This window comes from Ranitomeya imitator, chromosome 2, assembly GCF_032444005.1.
Source record: "Ranitomeya imitator isolate aRanImi1 chromosome 2, aRanImi1.pri, whole genome shotgun sequence".
Classification (NCBI taxonomy): domain Eukaryota; kingdom Metazoa; phylum Chordata; class Amphibia; order Anura; family Dendrobatidae; genus Ranitomeya; species Ranitomeya imitator.
In genome coordinates this window covers 160099183-160122871 of record NC_091283.1, presented here as the reverse complement: position 1 = coordinate 160122871, position 23689 = coordinate 160099183, and the positions used below count along the sequence as shown (strand labels likewise).

Below are 23689 nucleotides of genomic sequence, written 5' to 3'. Positions count from 1 at the left end.
GTAGTGTATAGCACAGCCACGTAGTATATTGCACAGCCACATAGTATATTGCACAGCCACATAGTATATTGCACAGCCACATAGTATATTGCACAGCCACGTAGTATATTGCACAGCCACGTAGTATATTGCACAGCCACATAGTATATTGCACAGCCACATAGTATATTGCACAGCCACATAGTATATTGCACAGCCACGTAGTATATTGCGCAGCCCATGTAGTATATTGCGCAGCCCACGTAGTATATTGCACAGCCCACGTAGTGTATAGCACAGCCACGCAGTATATTGCATAGCCGACGTAGTATATAGCACAGCCCACGTAGTATATAGCAATGTGGGCATCATATCCCTGTTAAAAAAGAATTAAAATAAAAAATAGTTATATACTCGCCCTCCGTCGACCCCCCCCCCCCCCCGGATCCAGGCAAGGCGTTTACCGATGCTCCTCGCGACGCTCCGGTCCCAAGAGTGCATTGCGGTCTCATGAGATGATGACGTAGCAGTCTCGCGAGACCACACGTCATCATCTCGCGAGATCGCAATGCATGGAGCAGTCACCGGAGCTGCATAGGCAGCATCAATAGTAAAAAGTTGGTCACACAGGGTTAAGAGCAGCGTTAACGGACTGCGTTACACCGCGGCATAACGCGGTTCGTTAACGCTGCCATTAACCCTGTGTGAGCGCTGACTGGAGAGGAGTATGGAGCAGGCACTGACGGCTGGGGAGTAGGGAGGGACTAATTCTCGGCCGGACTGTGCTCGTCGCTGATTGGTCGCAGCCTTCAGCCCGCGACCAATCAGCGACGCGGGATTTCCGGGACAGACAGACAGACGGAAGTGACCCTTAGACAATTATATAGTATATATATTATATATACATATATATATCTATATCTATCCCACAGGTTGTCATCCCATTTAATGAGATGATAAAGGGACATATAAAATATGCTATAAAACTCCTGACACATGAGTCACGGCAGCTCTATGTAGGGTAATGCTAGGATGCATTTATAGGATTCAAGAAATAATCAAAAACGGCAAGTAAAAAACTGCACGTTTTACCACAAAATGCTACAGTTTTGCACATTTTTTCGTTTTTTTTTTTTTTAACGTGCTACACCTATAAAAGATGGCCATCAAGATAAAATTCATGAAGTTTATTCAGATTTTTTTATGCATTTTGACTGCGCTGTCAAAAGCGGTTCATGAAAATGCACCATTTTTTCAATATATATTTTCATGACAAAAACTATAAAAGATGACACTCGGATCACTAGGGATGCTGCAGTCAGGAAACTCATGGCGGTATTCACACTTTAAGGCTATGTGCACACGTTGCGGATTCGTGTGCGGATTTTTCCGCACTGTTTTTGCAAAATCCGCAGGTAAAAAGCACTGCGGGTTATCTGTGGATTTACTGTGGCTTTTGTGCGGATTCCACCTGCGGTTTTACACCAGCGGATTCTTATTATGGAACAGGTGTAAACCGCTGCGGAATCTGCACAAAGAATTGACATGCTGCGGAAAATACAATGCAGCGTTTCCGCGCTGTATTTTCTGCAGCATGTGCACTGCGGATTTCGTTTTCCATACGTTTACATGGTACTGTACAATGCATGGAAAACTGCTGCAAATCCGCAGTGGCCAATACGCTGCCGATCCGCAGCAAAATCCACAACGTATGCACATAGCCTTACAATTCTCCTACCTTTAAGTGCTTGGCATTGAGATCGATCTGCTCTCGCTCTTCCCTCTGCCTTTGCCCTTCTTGTTGGCAGATCTGCTGTAAAGTCTGGGAGTTATCAGGATGGCCTAGACTAGGCCTCAGCAGATTCTTCAGGTCTTCCTGGAAGACAACAGATTTTGTCATTGCATACCCCTCAATTGTCATTCTGCCCTTTTCAGCCATTCAGATTTATTTAATCGGGTCATTGTAGACATTCGTTCACATGATCAGTTGTTGGTTCCAGCAGTCAGACCCCCAGTGATAAGCAAATTATCTATTGGTGTGAGCACAAAATAAATCATGTCCGGCAGTGCTTACTGGTGGATGCAGAGAGTGACGAAAGTGCAGGGGCAGTGAAACGCGCGTCGAGGTGCGCTACGGGACCACCACCCAGGGTTGCACTATGACTGCAGGTATCGTATGAGCCTTAATGGTGCATTTTAACCTCTTTATTGGGTGATCATTTGGAAGGTATTATACCGTTGTGCCACCATTTATTAGCTCTGCTATGCCTTAGGGTAAGCATTCTTTGGGGATATAGGTACTATTGAGCTATTGTCTTGCTCTGCTTATATCTTGGCAGTAGTCTATATTTATCACTAGTATGTGTTATTGGTATCCCATGATTTATATGATGGATTGAGCTATTTATGATACTTTATAATTGACATGTATTAGTGGTTTGTTGCATATGCAAGCAATATTACATATCTTTGAGTGGGCATAAGTGATTTTTGATGTGGATTTGCCTTATTCTCAGTCGTGGTGGTATATGCCTGGGTGGTTCTTGGCCCCATCGGTTTTTCCTGATACACAGTGAGCATACCTTAGTCTGGTGGAGGCAGAGAGTGAGGGTACCTTGGTCTGACTGGTGGAGGCAGAGACTGAGGATACCTTGGTCTGACTGGTGGAGGCAGAGAGAGAGGGTACCTTGGTCTGACTGGTGGAGGCAGAGAGTGAGGATACCTTGGTCTGACTGGTGGAGGCAGAGAGTGAGGATACCTTGGTTTGACTGGTGGAGGCAGAGAGTGAGCGTACCTTAGTCTGACTGGTGGAGGCAGAGAGTGAGGATACCTTGGTCTGACTGGTTGAGGTAGAGAGTGAGGATACCTTAGTCTGACTGGTGGAGGCAGAGAGTGAGGATACCTTAGTCTGACTGGTGGAGGCAGAGAGTGAGGATACCTTGGTCTGACTAGTGGAGGCAGAGAGTGAGAGTACCTTAGTCTGACTGGTGGAGGCAGAGAGTGAGGATACCTTAGTCTGACTGGTGGAGGCAGAGAGTGAGGATACCTTAGTCTGACTGGTGGAGGCAGAGAGTGAGGATACCTTAGTCTGGTTGCTCTGGTTGAGCTCTTTCATGAAGAGCAGACGAGTGTCGTTAGTCGAGTTTTGCATGAAGCTGAAGTTTTCTTCCCTCAGGCTCATAATTACAAGTGGCGGCACGTGGCTCATCCACTTCTCCAGCTGCTCCAGCTGCTCTCGGAGCTCTGAAATTACAGGACGAGTAACTACTAATGTGTTACTGCACCCTCAAGAGACAATGCAACTACTGGCACGAGGAGGCGATTACCAAGCACACAGTTATTGTGATACTCCAGGGCTTGCTTCTCATAGGACTGAAGCTTGGCGACCAAAGTGTCAGCGCAGTCTTCAAATGTTTCCTGCAGTAAGTCCCGCCGGGCTATAGGGCGGCGCTCCTTCTTATAGAATTCCTGCAGTCACAGATGGGACAGAATAATGGCGTCACCGAGGTGTCGCATTAGAGATACAATCCCACGATGAGTTTTTGGTGTTGCAGATTTTCTGAACCCATTAAGCAAAATAAGTTACGTGCATTTTTTTTTTTTTTTAAATATGCACCATACAAAACTCAGTAAATAATCATTTCACATTGCGTTCTGTGTCTCCATAGGGGAATACATCTGAAATCCCATCAAAAAGGGGTCTGGACGCATGCGCCGATGGGGTCATAGACTGTAATGGTGCTGACAGAGCGAGCATGCACTCTGATGTGCATCATTTTCGGGAGAATCCACCTACTAGTGGCAGATACCCTGACGCAATTTTCCAATACTGAGTGTCTGCCTCCAGTAGGCGTATACTCATACTAAATTATCCCACTAGACATTTTTGATGTATCCGTAGGATATGTCATAAATGTTAGAACAGGGCGGTTCTTGGGCATTCATGGAACAAGAGAAGAAAGATGCCAAGAATCGAACAAGAGAAGATGCCAAGAGCCCCAAGGCAGCCACGCTCCCCAGATGTTACCTCTGCCAAATACAGCAGGTGATCGTTGCTCTCCCAGAGAATAGAAGTCAGGATGCCCATAAAGTTTCTGAATAAAAAAGACAGAAATAATCAGTACAGAATTCAAAACTATATTATTGCCCCTAGACACAGAGATAAAAAGATTGGAGGCCTCATTAGTAGTAACTATCTGAGGACCACCTTGGAGCAATGCTGAGGAATATGTTGGCGCTACATAGGCACCTATACATCTGCTTCTTCAAGAAAAAGCAAAGACACAAATCATGGCAGAACCACGTGGTGATGTGAGGCCTTTATCTTACTCTGATTCCTCTTTCTTTTCTCCAAAAACCTGGTATTTCTTGTCAAACCTCGTCGGCTTCACCAGCTTACGAAGACTATGGGAGGTAGGGAAAAAAATAAAGAAATGAAACATGGTCCCTATTTATGTATAGTCTGACTATATAGTCAGGTCTTATGAAACTATCACTATAGGATCAGACAACAAGAAACACATAGGTCTGCATAGGAGCGGTATACACAAAATGCTTGAATTTTATCAACCTTGGCTATATGCAAAATAGTTTATTTTTTCTTTTAAAGTGCATTGCAGCAATAAAAACATCATAAAAAAACGCCTTTGTGCAGCCTGTAAAGCCGAGTGATCGTCTGGTATAGATGACTTTAGGTAACAATACCTGGGAGATGAGAACTTGACCTGGACGCTTTCCCCATCAGCAGAGCTGGCCTTCTTTTTATTTCCATTGCTGGGCCGTAATGGAGGGTGCGGGGCTACGGGTGGATGCTGATGTGACCCTGGAACAACAACATATTCATACTGAGAAACGTCATTATCTAGAAATCAGCGTCGTACAGAAAACAGCAAGTTCTGTGACTGCGGCAGTGGTGTGGTTTTCTCCTCTAATATTACCGCCATATGGGAATAGATCTTACAGTCTTATATAGTTACTAGATGGCAGCCCGATTCTAAAGAATCGGGAGTCTAGAATACATATTTACTTTATTTATTCAAATGTAAGAATACTACAATTAATAAATAATAGTAAGAAAGAACAAAAATAATAGGCAGTATATGGAGAAAACACCAAACAAAAGTTCAAAATTGGTGTGAAAATGTCACTGAACCACTTCACAACTAAATATATATAGTTTTGGTAAATGGTATTATCATTTTTTTGACGAAATTCAGCAGGAGCTTGAAGAGCAACGTCACTGGGCCCGCCTCCACGCAGTAGAAACTTGCTGTGAGGTAAAAATTCAAAAATCACACCAAAATGGCGGGCGGAGTGTGTCACAGTACGGCACGTTTCTGATTGGTCGCTCGCAGCAGGCGGCAACCAATCAGACACTGGACAATGTTGACGTCACTTATCTCCGGACATTAGCTCCGGACATTAGCTCCGGACAGGAAGTTGGCACAAATTGCAGGAAGTAGTATTCTAGGCAATTATATATTAGATAATTCCCGACCTGCCGCAGTAGACTGCCATGGGTTCCCTTCGTCCAGCTCTTTTTCTGCTTCTCCACATATTCTTTGTGTCCTATTGTATAAAAAGAAAACCATTAAAGAAATTGTCTCATGAACAACATTTATCGTCTACTTACATGAAAATTGTATGATGGATGGGGGTCTGACCATTGGGACCTCCACTGGTCACAAAAAGGAGGTCCCAAAGTACCTGGGGTAACTGGAGTAGGAGTGAGCATGTGTGACCATTAGACTTCATTGTTACAGGCTTGGTGGTGGCGCATGTTCACATCTGCTGTATTCACCCAAGAGTCCTGTGTGGACCTATCTTCTGCCTTTGACACTGTGGACCACTCCCTCCTGTTACAGATCCTCTCATCTCTTGGCATCACAGACTTGGCCCTATCCTGGATCTCATCATATCTAACAGACCGGACATTCAGGGTCTCCCTCTCCCACACCACCTCCTCATCTCGCCCCCTGTTTCTCGGTGTTCCTCAAGGCTCAGTTCTAAGACCCCTACTCTTCTCCATCTACACCTTCGACCTGGGACAGCTCATAGAATCCCATGGTATGCAGTACCATCTCTACGCCGATGACACGCAGATCTACCTATCCGGACCTGACCTCACCTCCTTACTTACCAAAATCCCACACTGTCTTTCTGCTATCTCGGCCTTCTTTTCTGCTCGCTTTCTAAAACTAAACATGGACAAAACAGAATTCATCATCTTTCCTCTATCTCACTCTATCCCTCCACCAGACCTATCCATCAATGTCAATGGCTGCTCACTTTTGCCGGTCCCACACGCCCGGTGCCTCTGGGTGATCCTCGACTCTGCCCTCTCTTTCAAGTCACATATCCAAGCCCTTGCCTCCTCCTGCCGTCTCAAACTCAAAAATATTTCCCGGATCCGCACATTCCTTGACCACGACACCACAAAAACACTAGTGAACGCCCTTATCATCTCCTGCCTTGACTACTGCAACCTCCTACTCTCTGGCCTCCCCTCTAACACCACTCCAATCCATCCTACACTCTGCTGCCCGACTAATCTGTCTCCCTGCTACTCCACAGCCTCTCCCCTATGCCAAGCGTTTCACTGGATTCCCATCGCCCAGAGAATCCAGTTCAAAATCCTTACTATTACATACAAAGCCATCCACAACCAGTCAACTCCATACATCTGCGACATGGTCTCCCGGTACTTACCTACACGCAACTTCCGATCATCTCAAGACCTCCTCCTCTACTCCCCTCTCATCTCTTCTTCCCACAACCACGTACAAGACTTCTCCCGTGCTTCCCCCATACTCTGGAACTCTCTAACACAACACATCCGACTCTCGCCTACCACGGAAACCTTCAAAAAGAACCTGAAGACTCGCCTCTTCTGACAAGCCTGCAGTGATCCTCAACCTACTCAACCACCACACAACCAGCTCTACCCTCTCCGAGTATATCCTCACCCATCCCCTGCAGACTGTGAGCCCTCGCGGGCAGGGTCCTCCCTCCTTATGTACCCGTGTGCCTTGTTTTTTGCTCATGTTTAATGTATTTGTCTATATTTGCCACCTTTTCACATGTAAAGCGCCATGGAATAAATGGCGCTATAAAAATGTATAATAAAGAGTCTGGGACCACCATTCTAAAAATCGTAGGGGTCTCAGAAGCCACACCACAAGTAAACATCCATTTATCATGTATTCTGTGGATAGGGTGTACAAATACAACTTCTTAAAGGGTGTCTATGGTTTTGATGATGGTGGTCTGATTGATGAGACACCCACCAATTGTTACAAAGAAGAGGCAGATCTGCTGTGTGGCAATGAACGGGATGAATTTGGTGAGATAGGAGGATCACGTCACCCGACTATTTTCAGTGTCGTCGTGCTTTTTGCACACTCACTTCATGATGTTCCTTATGACTCCCACTGCCGCATCATCCAGAGCTAGTTTTCCAATCCTGCTTGGATTTAGTAGGCTGTCAGGGGTCCCAAATGTGACCCTTCCTTCTTGTCTTGATGCAACATCTGAGCGAGAAGCCGTGGCGATAGGACCTTGTAAGGGAGATTCTTGGAGAACGGGGTTAAGGTCCTGCAGGTTGGTAGATGGCAGGAGGAGGGAGTGCGGTTATAGAATAGGTGACTGTATGGCACCTGACTGATAATTCGGGTCACTCACCAGCAGACATGACAGATAGCGGCTCCTCTTGGTTACTCCTTCCATTACAGTCTTCATGAAGGCATAGAGATTGTCGCTGCTTACCACCTGAAACCGTAAAAAAAGGCGTCACCAACTAATGCAGGTGACCGGTGTATTCTCCCTGCATAGTGAGTGCAGACACCGGTATGGTAGCTCTACATCACCTATACGAGTATATGAGCTGAATACAGATGGATACCACAATATAATACACCCGCATGAGCCGAAGAAAAGCAGATATTAATACCGTCTCTCCAAAGTCCAGCTCATCTGAAAATTGGGCATTTCAACAAGCACTGTTCAACCCTTATCCATAGGGGTGTGGATAACTTTGTGTACACTGGGACAGAAAACCAGAGAATGAGGCTCTGCAGCGTCCCATCTGGACTGAGCAGGGGAGCGCATGCTCGACCTCTGTCCCATTCATTGTCTACGAGACTGTAGGATACAATAGCTCTATTTCCGGCAGTCTTACAGACAATGAATGGAAATGAGCACGTTTGACCTCCACTCACGATCACTGGAGGTTTCAAAGATTAGACTGTAAAATCCATTTCTGAGATGTTTCATTTGGGGGAAAGTAGGTCATCAGAGACCCACAATGATGAGAAAAACAGAGAAATCCCTAAATAACAACCTCAGACCGCTGAACTAAAGACAACTCACTTCTTTGTCGATGTTTGGATGCGCGCAGGCGTCAGTCTTCTTCCGGAGATGTTCGAGCTGAGAGTTGATTTGCTGAGACTGCGAATTACTGTCTGCAACCTACAAACATAAGAGAATGAGTTTGCAAAGCAGAGATCCCAATAGAAAGACGAAAAACGATCGATACGGGAAATGTTACATTCCAATCAGGAAAGAAAAATAAAAGATGAAAAAGAGAAATTTTTCCTCCAGTTCAGATTTCTTCTTTTGCTCATAAGCGGCAGAGTAACGCTGGATGCTGTGAGAAAGACAGATGCGATATGGTAATTACACTCGGATCCTGCTCTGCTGCGAGCGTAAGCCGAGCGTCCATGCTCTGATCCTCTCACATGAAAGAATGGCAGCACAGGTGCGGAGGAGACAGAGAAATTAATTTCTCCAGCTCCTTCATTGCATTGCTGTCATCTTTGGGAATTGCACTGCACTCGGGTGACCTCAGAGTGCAGTGTGATGTTTCACACGCACCTATAGGTTTGTATAGGAGCCTGCGATCTGATTCTCACTGCCACTCGCAGCATCGGCAAGACAAATCTGCATGAGAAATTATCACAGATGTGCTCACGGGTTTACCTCAACAGAAAGAGGCCAGAAGACAGCAGCGTTTGATTTCACTGCACTGATTAGAAGCACTTCTCCTTCATATTAAACAGTGCAGGTTTCTGTCTGCAGTGCAGGGGTTAAACTGTTCAGCTTGATGTTTTCCTGCTTGGATGATCTCAGCTGTGCAGTGTTGGCCACTCCCCTCTCCTATACATACTCACCTCTGGCAGTCTGGTTTGCCAGTGTTAGGGCTTGTTTCCATTTGCGAGAAACACGTCCGTGTCTCGCATGTGGAAACGAAGCTCTGGTGCCGGCACTTCGGAGCGGAGCGTGCGGCTCCATGTGTTGCTATGCGGCCACATGCTCCGCCTTGGAGTGCCGGCACCAGAGCTTCGCTTCCACATGCGAGACACGGACGTGTTTCTCGCAAATGGAAACAAGCCCTTAGTCTTATACTGCCTGGTGTGGAGTGGAGGTGTTGGTTGTTGGTAGAGGTTTGGAGTGTTGATCTGTGACTGTTGCTTGGTGTTTTGACTGTAAGTGATTCCTCATACTCTCCTATTTGGTTTTCCTTCCTTTTCTCCCCGGTGTTCCACTCTGTTGTTTGTGAGTGCATATTTGTATGTTTGGTATTTTCATTTATCGCTATACGTTCTTCCTTGCTAGTCTGGTTTGTGTATATTCATACATTATTACTCCCCAATTCCCTGGGTGGGGGAGGGGAAAGATATAGGGCTGTTTCAGGAGTTAAGCAAGGTATGTGGCCCTGGTATCTTCACCATCAGAAGAGAGGAGGGATAGCTAGGACGCCCCTAGCATTAGGGACAGGAATGGAGCCCATGGCCCCAGGTATTCCGACAACAGAGTTGTGACGTGTGCACTGCCCCATAGAGTAACAGTGGTCCAAGTGCAATGCGATTTTTTTTATTGGATTGCGCACAGTAACCTACAGACAGTGACAGGTCAGTGCCGTTATACTGATTAAAATGAGACCTTGGTTGATGAAATCCATCTTGTGGTTGTCTTTAATCTATATTTTCAGTTTAGAGTTAATGCTATGCTTGTGCCATGGGGCGGCCTGGAGGGAGGTCTTCATGTGGTGCTCTAATTAGGTATACATAATGCAGCCTGCTGACAGGTCACTGATCCCTCACTGACCTGCCCCCAGTTTACATAATGAATATCTGTACAAAAAAAAAGGAAAAATCTTCTGCAGGCTGGTGCCGGCCATGTCACCTGCGCTGCAGCATAGTCGCATATTTTATGTGCCAATAATGCATGTTCTTCATGTTATTCAGCTAGAAAAAAAAACAATTCTAAAATGGCGCTCGCTGCTCCTGCACAGTAGCAGCCATCGGTGTATATAGCTTTGATCCGATAGCTGCTACTGTGCAGGCGGCGCCATCTTACTGGAGAAGAAAAAAAATTCCTTCCCCAAGATGGCGCCGCCAGCGCCTGCGCAGTTGCAGCTCTCAGATCACAGCTATATACACCGATGGCTGCTACTGTGCAGGCGCAGCAGGCGCGATTGCCTACAGAAGGGTTTTTTTTTTTTTTAAGTATGTACAGATATTCATTTTTCAAAAGCTTGGAAAATCATTATCCTCAGCAGCATGTTGTTTTGTGCAAACAGAATGTGCTGCTGATAAGAAAATACTCTTCTGCGTCCACAGAACATTCATCGGTTTGAACAAAGAGGCCATTATGCCACCGCCAATCGGCTTTGCATCGGTCGTCGTTTAACACTTTGATATGAAAGTTTTTTCTGCAGATGCTCGTGATATCCCACTTACCAGAGCTTTAATCTTCACCTGCAAGTTTGTCAGGAGTTTCTGAATATTCTCAAGGAAAATCATGTCTGTAGTTATGCTGAGGAATTTGTCTTCAGACTTTTTTACGACTTCTGTGGCCTGACAGTAAACAAACAATACAATGGACATTAATGGGGTTTTGAAGAACTCAGATATCCTTGGGATTGGACATTAGTGTCAGATTAATGTGTGCCTGAACCCCACACCTCCACGATCCGTTGTTACCAGCACCGACACTTTCTTTTGGTTATGATACAGAACTCAGTCCACAGTGTACGGTCATCAGAGTCCATGTATGTAGATAAATATGGTTCCCTGATGTGATACGGAAATATACTACAACTCCGAACGAACCTGCTCCAGGCACTGAGATTCCAGGCCCTCCAGATCCACCATAATGGAGCCTTCAAATGCCGCTATGGTGGCCGACGCTTTATGAAGCCTTTTCCGCAGCATCTCAACTTCGTCCGGAGAAAAGTTTCCTCCTTCTGAAAACAACCTAATGGGAGACTGTAATTACCCTGTAAGAAAAGACCAATCCTGTCATTTTATATCTGTCACAACCTTGTCTTGCCGAATATTTACCGAAACGACTTGATGAAATCTGAGTTGGTGTCACACAACTTCCCCAGCATCTCCTCCACATGTTGCCGGTAGTTCCTCATGGCCGTCTGCACCCCGCTAACGTGACTGTCCAAGATGGAGGGGAGGGAGTTGCTCAGGGCGACTAGTCTGAAATAAGAAAAAAAAAAAAAAACTAAGACAAAGTCAAAATCAGATTTGTTTCTGTACTGTCCGGCAGGGAAAAAGGTCCGGCAATAGGCCTGGCTGCAGAAGAGGATACATGGAGGTACCACTCCAGTGCTCGTCTGATAAGGGAGGGGGGGAGATCGGTGCCCTAGAAGGGGCCCGTCGCCCCTAAAATCAGCTCAGGCAGTGGCATCCCACGTCTCAGGAGAGGATACGGAGAGGGACACTCTCTGTGCTCGCCTGTTGTTGGTTCGGGGAGATCGAGCCTTGAAAGGTTCCGTCGCCCCTTCATCCAGAAAAAAGGGATAAATAGTAGAAAAAATCCGAAAAGTTCTGGTCTGAATAGCAGACCCTGTGTGCCTCCTACGGACACTAAGCTTGGACTGGGTCTCTGGAAGCCCGCATGAGGGTGTATACTGCAGGGGAGGAGCGAACTTTTTTTGTCTCAACTTTGTGTCAGCCTCCTAGCGACAGCAGCATAACACCCATGGATCTGTGTCCCCCAATGTGGCGAAGGAGAAAAAAAGAAATAAAAAAAAAATGACAAAAACTAAGACAAAGTCAAAATCAGATTTGATGACAGGCAAACGCTTCCTCTCTTCTCCCCATTCAGAAGACATGCACACACTGCTGAGATGAGCATGCATGTGTATGATGGTGGTTGGTCGAAATAGCCATTTATCTGACACCTATCTTATGGGTGTAGCCAGCCTAAAGGGTTAATCCCAATATTGAGAGTTATCATATACCCACGTAATTAGAGAGAACATTCTCACTGTTGGGGTCCTACCCCCACTAATGTCGAGAAAGGGGCTCTGAAATGCCCCATTGGAACAAAGCGGCGGCTGTGCAAATCCAAGCAGCCCTGATTGCCAATGCGACTGCCGGATATAACTGTGCGCCATAGTTGTCACCTCCGGCAGTTCCACAGAGGATGAATGGAGCGTGGTTTTGCACGCACAGCCATTGCTATGTTCTGGTGGAGTGTTACAATTGTTCGGACCCCCAGCAATCTGTGAATTATCACTTAGTCTGTGCATGTCTATGGAAACAGGGACATACTTGTAGAAATGTGGTTGAAAGAAGGATGTGGTTGTGTTGGGGTTAGTGTGTCTGCTTACATTTATCACACTGACGTATGCCATGTCCCTCTCCAGGAGGAGCGATGTCACCGCTTACACCCACAGAGCAAAATATTATGTCAATCGTATTTTCCCTATGATCCTTCGCACGATTCACTCACTTGTCAGATTTCCTGGCCTCCAGAAAGGTATTGTGCATGCCGCTGATTTTACTGCGGAAGTTTTTGGTCTCCTTTTTCATCTGGTCAATGAGCACAATGCTTTCTTCCCTTAGGTTGCTCAGCGCCTGCTTTATCCCCTCGCAGTGACGGTCCACCCGCTCCGAGTGGAGGCGCAGCTCAGCTAGAACACAAGAAGCCTGAACATCAGAGGATACCTCCGTATACTATCTCTAGGGTCAATGTGTTCTGACTATGATCAATCACATTGGTCCCCAGGAGGCATCACAAGCACATTTCTTTATTCAGCCTGGTAACCAGTCAGTGAATTTTTGGTGTGTGCAATGAATACAGAGAACCTGGAGATAATCTGGCAGTCATGGGCAGAACGGGCAACCTCCATCTCTTTCTACTAAACATGGCGGCAAAACACAAAACTATTTTGAGCTTGTAAAACGTTGCACTGCCACCCAGTGGTACATTTTTTACTAAACCTTTCTTATCTTTTACAAAATTGGAACCTATAGAAATTACAGTCACTCTCCAGTCAATACTTGTGCTGCGATCTATGACTACAGCTCATCTGCAGCGTCTACAGGTGGCTTCAGGTAGTCTGAGACACACCTCCTGCTTCATCATTGGCTGAAGCTGCTGCTCTCTCCCTCCTCCCTGCAGATCTGATTCATCTGATTGGTTGCTGAATAGTAAAACACAAGTTTATCAAATGCTCAGCAGGAAGTCTGTCCATGGAGATTTCCAAGACGACAAGGGCAGAAGGACTACAAAATGCACGCTGTATACACAAAAACTTTTGCTTAATTTGTTTCTGATATATTTACTACCGGATGCAAAGACGGACATGGCCGATTACCCTGAAGAGCCTCTTTGAACAAAACTCAGTATCATGGATGGCATGGTGTGTAGGATTTAGGACCCGTGACGACCTGGGCCGTACCTGCTCTGACGTTATGGACGTCCATCTTTACGCGTTGGCTGCGAGGCTGATGCAGGTGACAGCGCAGGTCCAGCTCGGATTTCAGCTCTTCCTTCTTGGCAAGGACGATGCTATGTGAACTGGACACGGTGTCGTCATACCAGCCCTCCAGATGCTCGAAGAAGCCCAGACGGAGCCTGAAAGTCAGATTCACATTAACCCTTTCATGATTGTTGACATAAGTTTATGTCAAAGGTCATGCTCTTGCCTTTCATGTGGGCTTGCACACCGAGCCTGCATCTTTCCTTGCATATCATAGCGGATTTAATCTCTGATGGCAGCATTTAGCACGTGCTGGCAGGGAGCACGTCATTGCTCCTGCTCATTGGCACGCCCGTCATGTGATCGCGGGGCGCTGAAGGGTAGTCATGACAGGAGGGGTTCTGCCAATGACACCCATGCTTGTCATTATGATTCTTCTATGAACGCCGGACAGTGTAGCAGACCGTTATTTTATCTACATATAGGAGTGTTTATGCACTGCTATGTAGTACAACACAAGCGATCAGACATTCGCAGGTTCAAGTCCCCTAAGGCTAGGTTCACATTTGCGTTGTGCAGTCCGTCTAGCGCATATGCTAACGGACTGGGTTAACGCAATGTCTAAAAAGGGATCGCGTTTAGCGATCGCGCTAGCGCAGATGCCCGATCTGCGCTAGCGAGAACGGACCCAAAAACGCTGCAGACAGCGTTCGAGGTCTGTCAGAAAATAACGGAACATCGCTAACGCATGCCAAAAATGGCATGCGTTAGGGATGCGTTACATACATTGTGGTCAATGGGTGCGCTAACGGATCCGTTACATTGCATTAGTGGCGCTATGTAACGGATTCCGTCACCCACTAACGCAATGTGAACCTAGCCTAAGGTGACTAGTAAGACAGTAAAAAAATGATAAAACATTTAAAAAATACACATATTGAGTATCGCTGTGTTTGTAAAAGTCCGATCTATCAAAATATAAAATAAATTACTCTTTATGCTAAATGGTGTAACGAAAAAAAAAAAACGCCAGAATTACTTTTTTTGATGCCCACAACACTACAATAATATGCATCTAACCCTAAATGGTATCAGTAAAAACGTCGGCTCAGGGCACAAAAATGATAATTAATTACCCATAATTTGATTTTCCCGCACCCATGAAAACACCTTAGAGAGGGATCCACCGCTATTACTGGACAGGAAACCAAGAGCACAAAATAAAAAAGCAACTCACACTTCCTCCTTCAACATGGTTTCCAAGACGCCAAGTAGGAGTCACCCAAATTATTATCATTATTCTTGCTATTATTTATACATTCACTCAATCCTGTTCTCATTGTGTGAAGAGAAGATTGAGAACCACCATCAACCAGAAGCCAGATGGAGGGAAGAAATAGCGGTGCCGTCATGGGTTTCAGGAAAATCAAATTACCGGTAAGTAATTACCATTTTCCACTCAACCCATGACAGCAACTGAGAGATGATAAAGAAATCCTCTGCTGGGGAGGGAGCACCCCTGAAAGATCGTACACCTGAACAAACATCTCAAGAATATTCTAGTCCAATGGATAGTAGATTAAGGAAAATAGATTGCGAACATTTTAGATCTCATTCAATCAAGATAATCTCTATTGATTTGGAGCTCCAACAAAAAAGCACCAACAAGAGCAAAAAAGGAATTATTTTACTGGTTACAACTTTTTTTTTTTCCAGAGAGGGACTATATTCATAGACTTTACTTATATGTATGGCTGGGCATCTTCCTCAGATTTAATTAGATATTCTGAATTGATGTATATAGGAACTGGTACTAAGACTTAGTCAAGGAAGAACCTGGAAAGCTTAACTGGGCCCTGGAGTAGGGTTCCTAGTGGCCGTTGGGCCCAGGAGTAGGGTTCCTAGTGGCCGTTCGCCCAGAAACTGCTCCTGCTTTAAATATTTTGTAACTTCAAATCAAATATTGTTGATATTTTCCACTGAAGTGCCTTATCTCCTGAATCCACCTTCAGTCTGTACCCATCCCCCACCCAGGGAAGAGGGGAGTAGTAGTGTACCATAATACACCAACCAGACTAACAAGGTAATACGAACAGGGGTAATGAAAAATACCAAACATACAAATACACATACAACAGATGAATGCACAGGGGAGTGGAGGATGGGGTAAAACCACCGTTGGAGAAGAAAGGGAATAATCACACACTCAAAACCTAGAAACAGTCACAGATAAATCCACCAACTGCCTTCTCCAATAATAACTAGCATCAACCTCCAGCCATGCAGCACAAGCCTACTCTGACAATGAGTGCTAGCCAGGACCCAGATTATATAGGAGATGGGAGTGGCTAACAGTGCACAGCTGAGAGCCCCAACACTCCAGGAGCTCTCAACTGAGCAGATTAACCCTTGCACTGCTAAAAGAAACTTGCACCATTTAATATGAAGGTGAAGTGATGAGAGCATTATACTGCCTCTGTACAAATCCCTAGTTAGACCAAACATGGAGTACTGTGTCCAGTTTTGGGCACCAGTGCTCAGGAAGGATATAATGGAACTAGAGAGAGTACAAAGGAGGGCAACAAAATTAATAAAGGGGATGGGAGAACTACAATACCCAGATAGATTAGTGAAATTAGGATTATTTAGTCTAGAAAAAAGACGACTGAGGGGCGATCTAATAACCATGTATAAGTATATAAGGGGACAATACAAATATCTCGCTGAGGATCTGTTTATACCAAGGAAGGTGACGGGCACAAGGGGGCATTCTTTGCGTCAGGAGGAGAGAAGGTTTTTCCACCAACATAGAAGAGGATTCTTTACTGTTAGGGCAGTGAGAATCTGGAATTGCTTGCCTGAGGAGGTGGTGATAGCGAACTCAGTCGAGGGGTTCAAGAGAGGCCTGGATGTCTTCCTGGAGCAGAACAATATTGTATCATACAATTATTAGGTTCTGTAGAAGGACGTAGATCTGGGGATTTATTATGATGGAATATAGGCTGAACTGGATGGACAAATGTCTTTTTTCGGCCTTACTAACTATGTTACTATGTAAGTGCTTCTATTTAGTGTAGGAGTAGAGAGAAATCAGACGCTGTGGTCTTCTGGTTCCTCTCTGTTGTGGTAAACCCGTGACAGCACTTCAGCACACCCCTGTACCAGATTCGAAGGCTGAGCCATCAGCAACTGCATCCCAGACACACTGAGGGGTGGAATCATGACAGGCATCAATTCCGCAATTTAAATGCATGCTAATAATACATTCCAACCATGAAGATTGTTAGCTAAAAATGGCTAAATGAAAAGAGATTAGTTTTTGAGCAGAGATCCTACACTTTTTTTTCCCCCCATGAGGAAACAACTCAGTCAGAAAGAGATACAGACCTCATATGGTATTGATCAAAGCTCAGATGGACTTAAACCAAGGTAGTAGTACCCCTTAACCATGTACCTTATGGAAATATCATCTTGTTTTTGTGTAATTATCAGAAAGGTCTTACCTCAGCACGAAAGTATACGTCTGTATGGCGACTCAATGTATGGGTACTAGAATGACAGATTTCCAATTCTCCAGAATAAAACATAGCGTGGAAGTTACAAAATAGTCATTGCAGCCATAGAATAATTTATTGACAGGTCCAATTCCTACAATGGGGTTACTTCTGGGGTGTTTCTGCAGTTCTGGCACCTTCGAGGCTCCGCAAATGTTGCCTGCAAAATATTCTAGCAAAGTTTGTGCCTCAAAAGCCAAATAGCGCTCCTCCTTTGCAGCCCTGATGTGTGGCCTAACAGTAGTTTCTGACGACATATGGGGCATCACCGCGGGAGAAATGGTGCAATAAATTGTGAAGTTCCAGTTTCACCTATTAACCCTTGTGTAACTGACAAATTTGCATAAAATACAATAATTACATTTTTACCACTAAAATCTCATATTTCCACGTCTCAGTGTCATAAAATTCTGTGACGCACTTATGGGATCAAAATACTGACTACACCCCTGGATGAATTCCGTAGGCAGTGAAGTTTCCACTATGGGGTCACCTGGGAAGGAGGGGTTTCTGCTGTTCTGGAACCTCAGGGGCTCGGTTAATGGAGCCCACTCTTATGACACAGCTGTCGGGACCAGGGGCTCCTTCCCTATCCCTATCTCTAGGGGGCACCTAGCCTGCCGTATTCCTCAGGATACTTCCGAAGGTGAAGATACTGGGGTCTTCACTCTTGCCCTATCTCCTGAGTTAGCCCACAGTTTGTTCTCTTCACCACCCAGGGAAGAGGGGCGCTACTGTGCACCGTAATACACCAACCCGTCAAACAAGGCTAAACAAACAAGGGTTAACATAAAACACCAGGCATACAAAATATTCACTCACATAAAGCAGGAATGCACCGTGCAGTGGAGGTTGGGGAAAAACAAAAATAGAGAAAGGAAGGGAATTACCACACTTACAAACCACGCAACAGTCACAGATAACTCCTCCAACACTCCTTCTCATGTGAACTCCTCTTCCTCCTGAAGCCATGTAGCAAATGCTAGCTCTGACAAGGATTTGCATCAGAGCCCAGATATATAAAGATTAGAAAGGGAACGGGAGTGGCTAACTGAGCTCCTACTTCAATTATGCAAATGAGCATCATTACCATTCTTAATTACTGGCTAAGAGCATAATATTGTATAACCATCACAAAAACTTAGACATGGTATTTATGTTGATTGGAGATTGCCACCATTACAATTGTGAAAATCTCATAGAATATTTCAACTAAAAACCGTCTGCTAAAATAAAATTTAAAAATTACAATCAATGCTTGGTGTTTCCTTGGTACCATTTTTTACTAGACTACCCAATCCTCCTGGTGATAACCTGTATTTTCTATGCACTCATTTAGGCCTTCAGGCTTCAGTGTGGATAACTTAAAAATCCAGTAGGATTGATTCCATGTTGCTCAAACTCTGCTGTAGTTTTTGGGAATTTTCAGGTATCTGTTCTATTATAATCAATTTGAGCTAAGTGGGATCTTTGCTGTGTTCGGCTGGAAAGACTATACCGCATGGTGCCAGTTCTTATATTGTGTCTATGTCCATTCATTCTATTGTGTATGGCCTGGGTGGTCTGCCCAATGTATTGCAGCCTGCAATCACATTCCAATAGATCAACTGCAGAGTTAGAATTGCAATGGACAATACTGCAGTATGTTGGGCAGACCACTCAGGCCATATACAATAGAATGAATGGACATAGACACAATATAAGAACTATAAGGATCTGCAGGGATTCTACGAGTCTAGTGTGAATACCTCTCTTAGGCTGAAGAATGAATTTGTGGGTAGGTAGGATCCTATCCATACTTCATATATTACATACTTTAGGACTACAGAGTGCAACTTAGTTGTATATGGAGTTGGTTGCTCCTAGTTCGCACCTGTACACACCAGTTTTCTGATTTGGAAGTGCCAGTCAGTTTTTTGTTATTTGGAATTTCCAATCAACATAAATACCATGTCTGAGTTTTTGCGATGGTTATATAATATTATGCTTTTCCCCAGTGATTAAAGGAACTCTGTCACCTGAATTTGGAGGGAACAATCTTCAGCCATGGAGGCGGGGTTTTTGGGTGTTTGATTCACCCTTTCCTTACCCGCTGGCTGCATGCTGGCTGCTAATATTGGATTGAAGTTCATTCTCTGTCCTCCATAGTACACGCCTGCGCAAGGCAAGATTTTTTTTTTTTAAATACTTTTATTTCTCTTCCTGTCCAGAGATAGGGACACATCTCACTCTCTCAGGTGCCGTCATGGGTGAGGGAAAAAAAATAAGCCCTTCTTTTTCCAATTACTTTGCACTTGGAAGTTTTTTTTCCGTTTTCGAGTACACTATGTGATAGAATGAATGGTGTCTATGGTAAAGTGGTTAAGACTCTGCTAATAGAGAAGGTCCGGTACATAAGAAACGCTCGGCGCTCACCTTCTTCTAAGGTCAGCAATCGTCTCATCTGGTAGTACAACGTAATCCAGATTTAAGGGGCTCTCGTCTTCCGTAACAGCCTCGGTGAAGAACACATTATCCTGCAGATGTCCCATCGATGAGCCTGGCTTCACGGCTTTCTTCCTTAGCACCGTATAGGTATTTAGTCTGGAGGTTGTGAACGTCTCACTTATGGTGGGGGTTTCTTCAGCCAATGACATATTCTAAGCAGCAGAAAGAATGACATATTCAGTATCTGATTATCCTTCTAATTCATAGACACAAGGGGAACAGGTCCCTTTAAATGACCAGAAATGTAGCATGTACAAAGGTTTTATATATATATATACGTATATATATATATATATATATATATATACGTATATATATATATATATATGTGTATATATATATATATATATGTGTATATATATATATATATATATATATATATATATATATATATATATATATATATATATATATATATATATATATATATATATATATATATATATATATATATATATATATACACATATATACACACTAGATGGTGGCCCGATTCTAACGCATCGGGTATTCTGGACTATGCATGTACACGTAGTATATTGCCCAGCCCACGTAGTATATTGGCCAGCGACGTAGTATATTGCCCAGCCACGTAGTATATTGTCCAGCCACGTAGTATATTGCCCAGCCACGTAGTATATTGCCCAGTCACGTAGTATATTGCCCAGCCACGTAGTATATTGCCCAGCGACGTAGTATATTGCCCAGCCACGTAGTATATTGTCCAGCCACGTAGTATATTGCCCAGCCACGTAGTATATTGCCCAGTCACGTAGTATATTGCCCAGCGACGTAGTATATTGCCCAGCCACGGAGTATATTGCCCAGCCACGTAGTATATTGCCCAGCCACGTAGTATATTGCCCAGCGACGTAGTATATTGCCCAGCCACGGAGTATATTGCCCAGCCACGTAGTATATTGTCCAGTCACGTAGTATAAAGCAGACACGTAGTATATTGCCCAGTCACGAAGTATATTGCCCAGCGACGTAGTATATTGCCCAGTCACGTAGTATATTGCCCAGCCATGTATGTAACAGGTTAAAAAAATAAACATATAAAAAAAAAGCAACACAAACTTGGAAATTTGCTATATAATATGTCTGTATCTATTAACCATAATTGTCTCACTTGAGGTAATTTACTGATCTATTTTGATAACTAAGGCCGCTTTCACACATCATTTTTTTGCCGTCAACCACAATACGGCGACTTTTTGAAAAAACGGATCTGTCGCAAATTGTGAAAAAAAAAAATGTATCCGTTGCCGGATTCCATCATATGACTGACCCGATGCCATAGGCTTCCATTCTAGCAAAAGCCAGATGGAGCCGGATCCGTCGCTGTCCGTTTTTTTCGATGGACACAAAAAACATTACCATGTCAGTTTTCTCCGGCCACCGGAAAACACATTTTCAACAGGTCCGGCGAGGCCATCCGTCGCTAATACAAGTCTATGAGAAAAAACACAGATCCGGTGGCAATTTTTGTGAGATCCGTTTTTTTTTTAAATTCGCCGGATTGTGACTGACGGCAAAAAACTGATGTGTGAAAGCATCCTAAGGCAACTTAATTTGCATGTCCACTGCACTTTATACTTTTTTTGTTATGGATTTCACAATTATGGTGTGCATTTGCACTTTATAACTAGACTAGATGGTGGCCCGATTCGAACGCATCGGGTATTCTAGAATATGCATGTCCACCTAGTATATTGCCCAACCACGTAGTATATTGCACAGCCCACGTAGTATATTGCCCAACCACGTAGTATATTGCCCAGCCACGTAGTATATTGCCCAGCCACGTAGTATATTGCCCAGCGACGTAGTATATTGCCCAGTCACGTAGTATATTGCCCCGTCACGTAGTATATTGTCCAGTCAGGTAGTATATTGCCCAGCCACGTAGTATATTGCCCAGTCACGTAGTATATTGCCCCGTCACGTAGTATATTGTCCAGTCACGTAGTATATTGCCCTGTCACGTAGTATATTGTCCAGTCACGTAGTATATTGTCCAGTCAGGTAGTATATTGCCCAGCCACGTAGTATATTGCCCAGTCAGGTAGTATATTGCCCAGTCACGTAGTATATTGCCCAGTCACGTAGTATATTGTCCAGTCACGTAGTATATTGTCCAGTCACGTAGTATATTGCCCAGTCACGTAGTATATTGCCCAGCCACGTACTATATTGCCCAGTGACGTAGTATATTGCTCAGCCACGTAGTATATTGCACAGCGACGTAGTATACAGCACAGAGCCACGTAGTATACAGCACAAACACGTAGTGTATTGGCCAGTCACGTAGTGTATTGGCCAGTCACGTAGTATATTGGCCAGTCACGTAGTATATTGCCCAGCCACGTAGTATATTGCCCAGCCACGTAGTATATTGCCCAGCCACGTATGTAACAGGTTAAAAAATAAACATACTCACCTTCCGAGGGCCCCTTGTAGTCCTGTCGCCTGTGTGCGGTGCACGCGGCAGCTTCCGGTCCCAGGGTTGGTATGAGCGCAGGACCTGTGATGACGTTGCGGTCACATGACCGTGACGTCATGGCAGGTCCTTCTCGCATAGCATCCTTAGCACCGAAACCTGCCGCTTGCACTGCCGAAGAGAGGGCGCACGTCGGAGTGTGAGAATAACCTTTTTTTTCTTTCTTATTTGTAACATTAGATCTTTTTACTATTGATGCTGCATACTATCCTTGAAGTGCTACAAGGATTCCATGACTTGGATTCCATGACAGACAGAGGCCGCGACCAATGAATATCCGTGACAGAAAGAAGGAAAGACAGAAAGACGGAAATGACTCTTAGACAATTATATAGTGGAGATTATATATATATATATATATATATATATACACAGTGCTTTTATCCAACCATAGACAAAAAGGACAAGCAAGGAAGCATCTTTGGATGTGACAACAGGTAATGAAATAGGGATTTTTGTGTTACTCACCGTAAAATCCTTTTCTCCGAGACGCTCATTGGGGGACACAGGACTGTGGGTGTATGCTTCTGCCGCCAGGAGGCTGACACTAAGTAAACTTGAAAAAAAGTTAGCTCCTCCTCCATCGTATACACCCTGACATTGGCTACCAGAGACTCCAGTTTGGTGCAAAAAGCAGTAGGAGAACAAAACACACAAAAAAAAATAATATAACAGCATATGTACAGAAAACTTATGTCTAGAAAAGATCCTACTGACTAATGTAATCAGATAAAACCAAAGCCGCCAAAAGGCTACCAGGGAGGGAGCTGTGTCCCCCAATGAGCGTCTCGGAGAAAAGGATTTTACGGTGAGTAACACAAAAATCCCTATTTCTCCTTCGCCTCATTGGGGGACACAGGACTGTGGGATGTCCTAAAGAAGTCCCTGGGTGGGAAAGATAACTCACCAGTAAAAGACATCCAGACAATGGTAGTCCTATAAATGTGCCACTGCCGCTTAAAGAATCCTTCTACCCAGACTTGCATCTGCAGAGGTCTGGGAGTGGACATTATAATGTTTGACAAACGTATGCAGACTAGACCAGGTCGCAGCTTTGCAAACCTGTTCTGCTGAGGCCTGGTGCCGAACGGCCCAGGAAGCCCCCACCGCTCTAGTTGAATGAGCCTTGATTCCGTCCGGAACCGTCATGCCCATGGTGCGATAAGCCTCCTGAATGGTCGCCCTTATCCACCTGGCCAGGGTAGATTTTGAAGCAGCGCATCCCCTCCTGCGACCCTGAGGAAGGACAAATAGAGCATCTGTCTGGCGAAAAGGAGCCGAACGGGAAATATACCTCCTCAGAGCCCTTACCAGATCCAACGTATGGAGAGCTTTTTCTATACGGTGCATAGGTGCCGGACAAAAAGAGGGCAGAACAATATCTTCATTAATGTGAAAAGATGAAACAACCTTTGGCAAAAAGGACGGTGCCGGTCTGAGAAC

General features: G+C 44.6%; 1 protein-coding gene across 1 annotated transcript in view; it reads right to left on the bottom strand.

The window, feature by feature from the left end:
• Positions 1 to 23689, bottom strand: part of CCDC180 (coiled-coil domain containing 180) — a 91780-nt gene that overhangs the window by 8450 nt on the left and 59641 nt on the right. Inside the window, exons 18-33 of the mRNA XM_069747651.1 lie at positions 19672 to 19895; positions 13682 to 13857; positions 12730 to 12910; positions 11322 to 11468; positions 11091 to 11235; positions 10719 to 10835; positions 8347 to 8445; positions 7660 to 7746; positions 7385 to 7572; positions 5477 to 5547; positions 4684 to 4801; positions 4309 to 4383; positions 4007 to 4073; positions 3306 to 3447; positions 3062 to 3222; positions 1718 to 1855 (exon numbers count right to left, since the gene is read on the bottom strand). Of these exons, the coding sequence (XP_069603752.1) occupies positions 1718 to 1855; positions 3062 to 3222; positions 3306 to 3447; positions 4007 to 4073; positions 4309 to 4383; positions 4684 to 4801; positions 5477 to 5547; positions 7385 to 7572; positions 7660 to 7746; positions 8347 to 8445; positions 10719 to 10835; positions 11091 to 11235; positions 11322 to 11468; positions 12730 to 12910; positions 13682 to 13857; positions 19672 to 19895 (2136 nt within the window). The remainder of the gene's footprint in view (positions 1 to 1717; positions 1856 to 3061; positions 3223 to 3305; positions 3448 to 4006; positions 4074 to 4308; positions 4384 to 4683; positions 4802 to 5476; positions 5548 to 7384; positions 7573 to 7659; positions 7747 to 8346; positions 8446 to 10718; positions 10836 to 11090; positions 11236 to 11321; positions 11469 to 12729; positions 12911 to 13681; positions 13858 to 19671; positions 19896 to 23689) is intronic.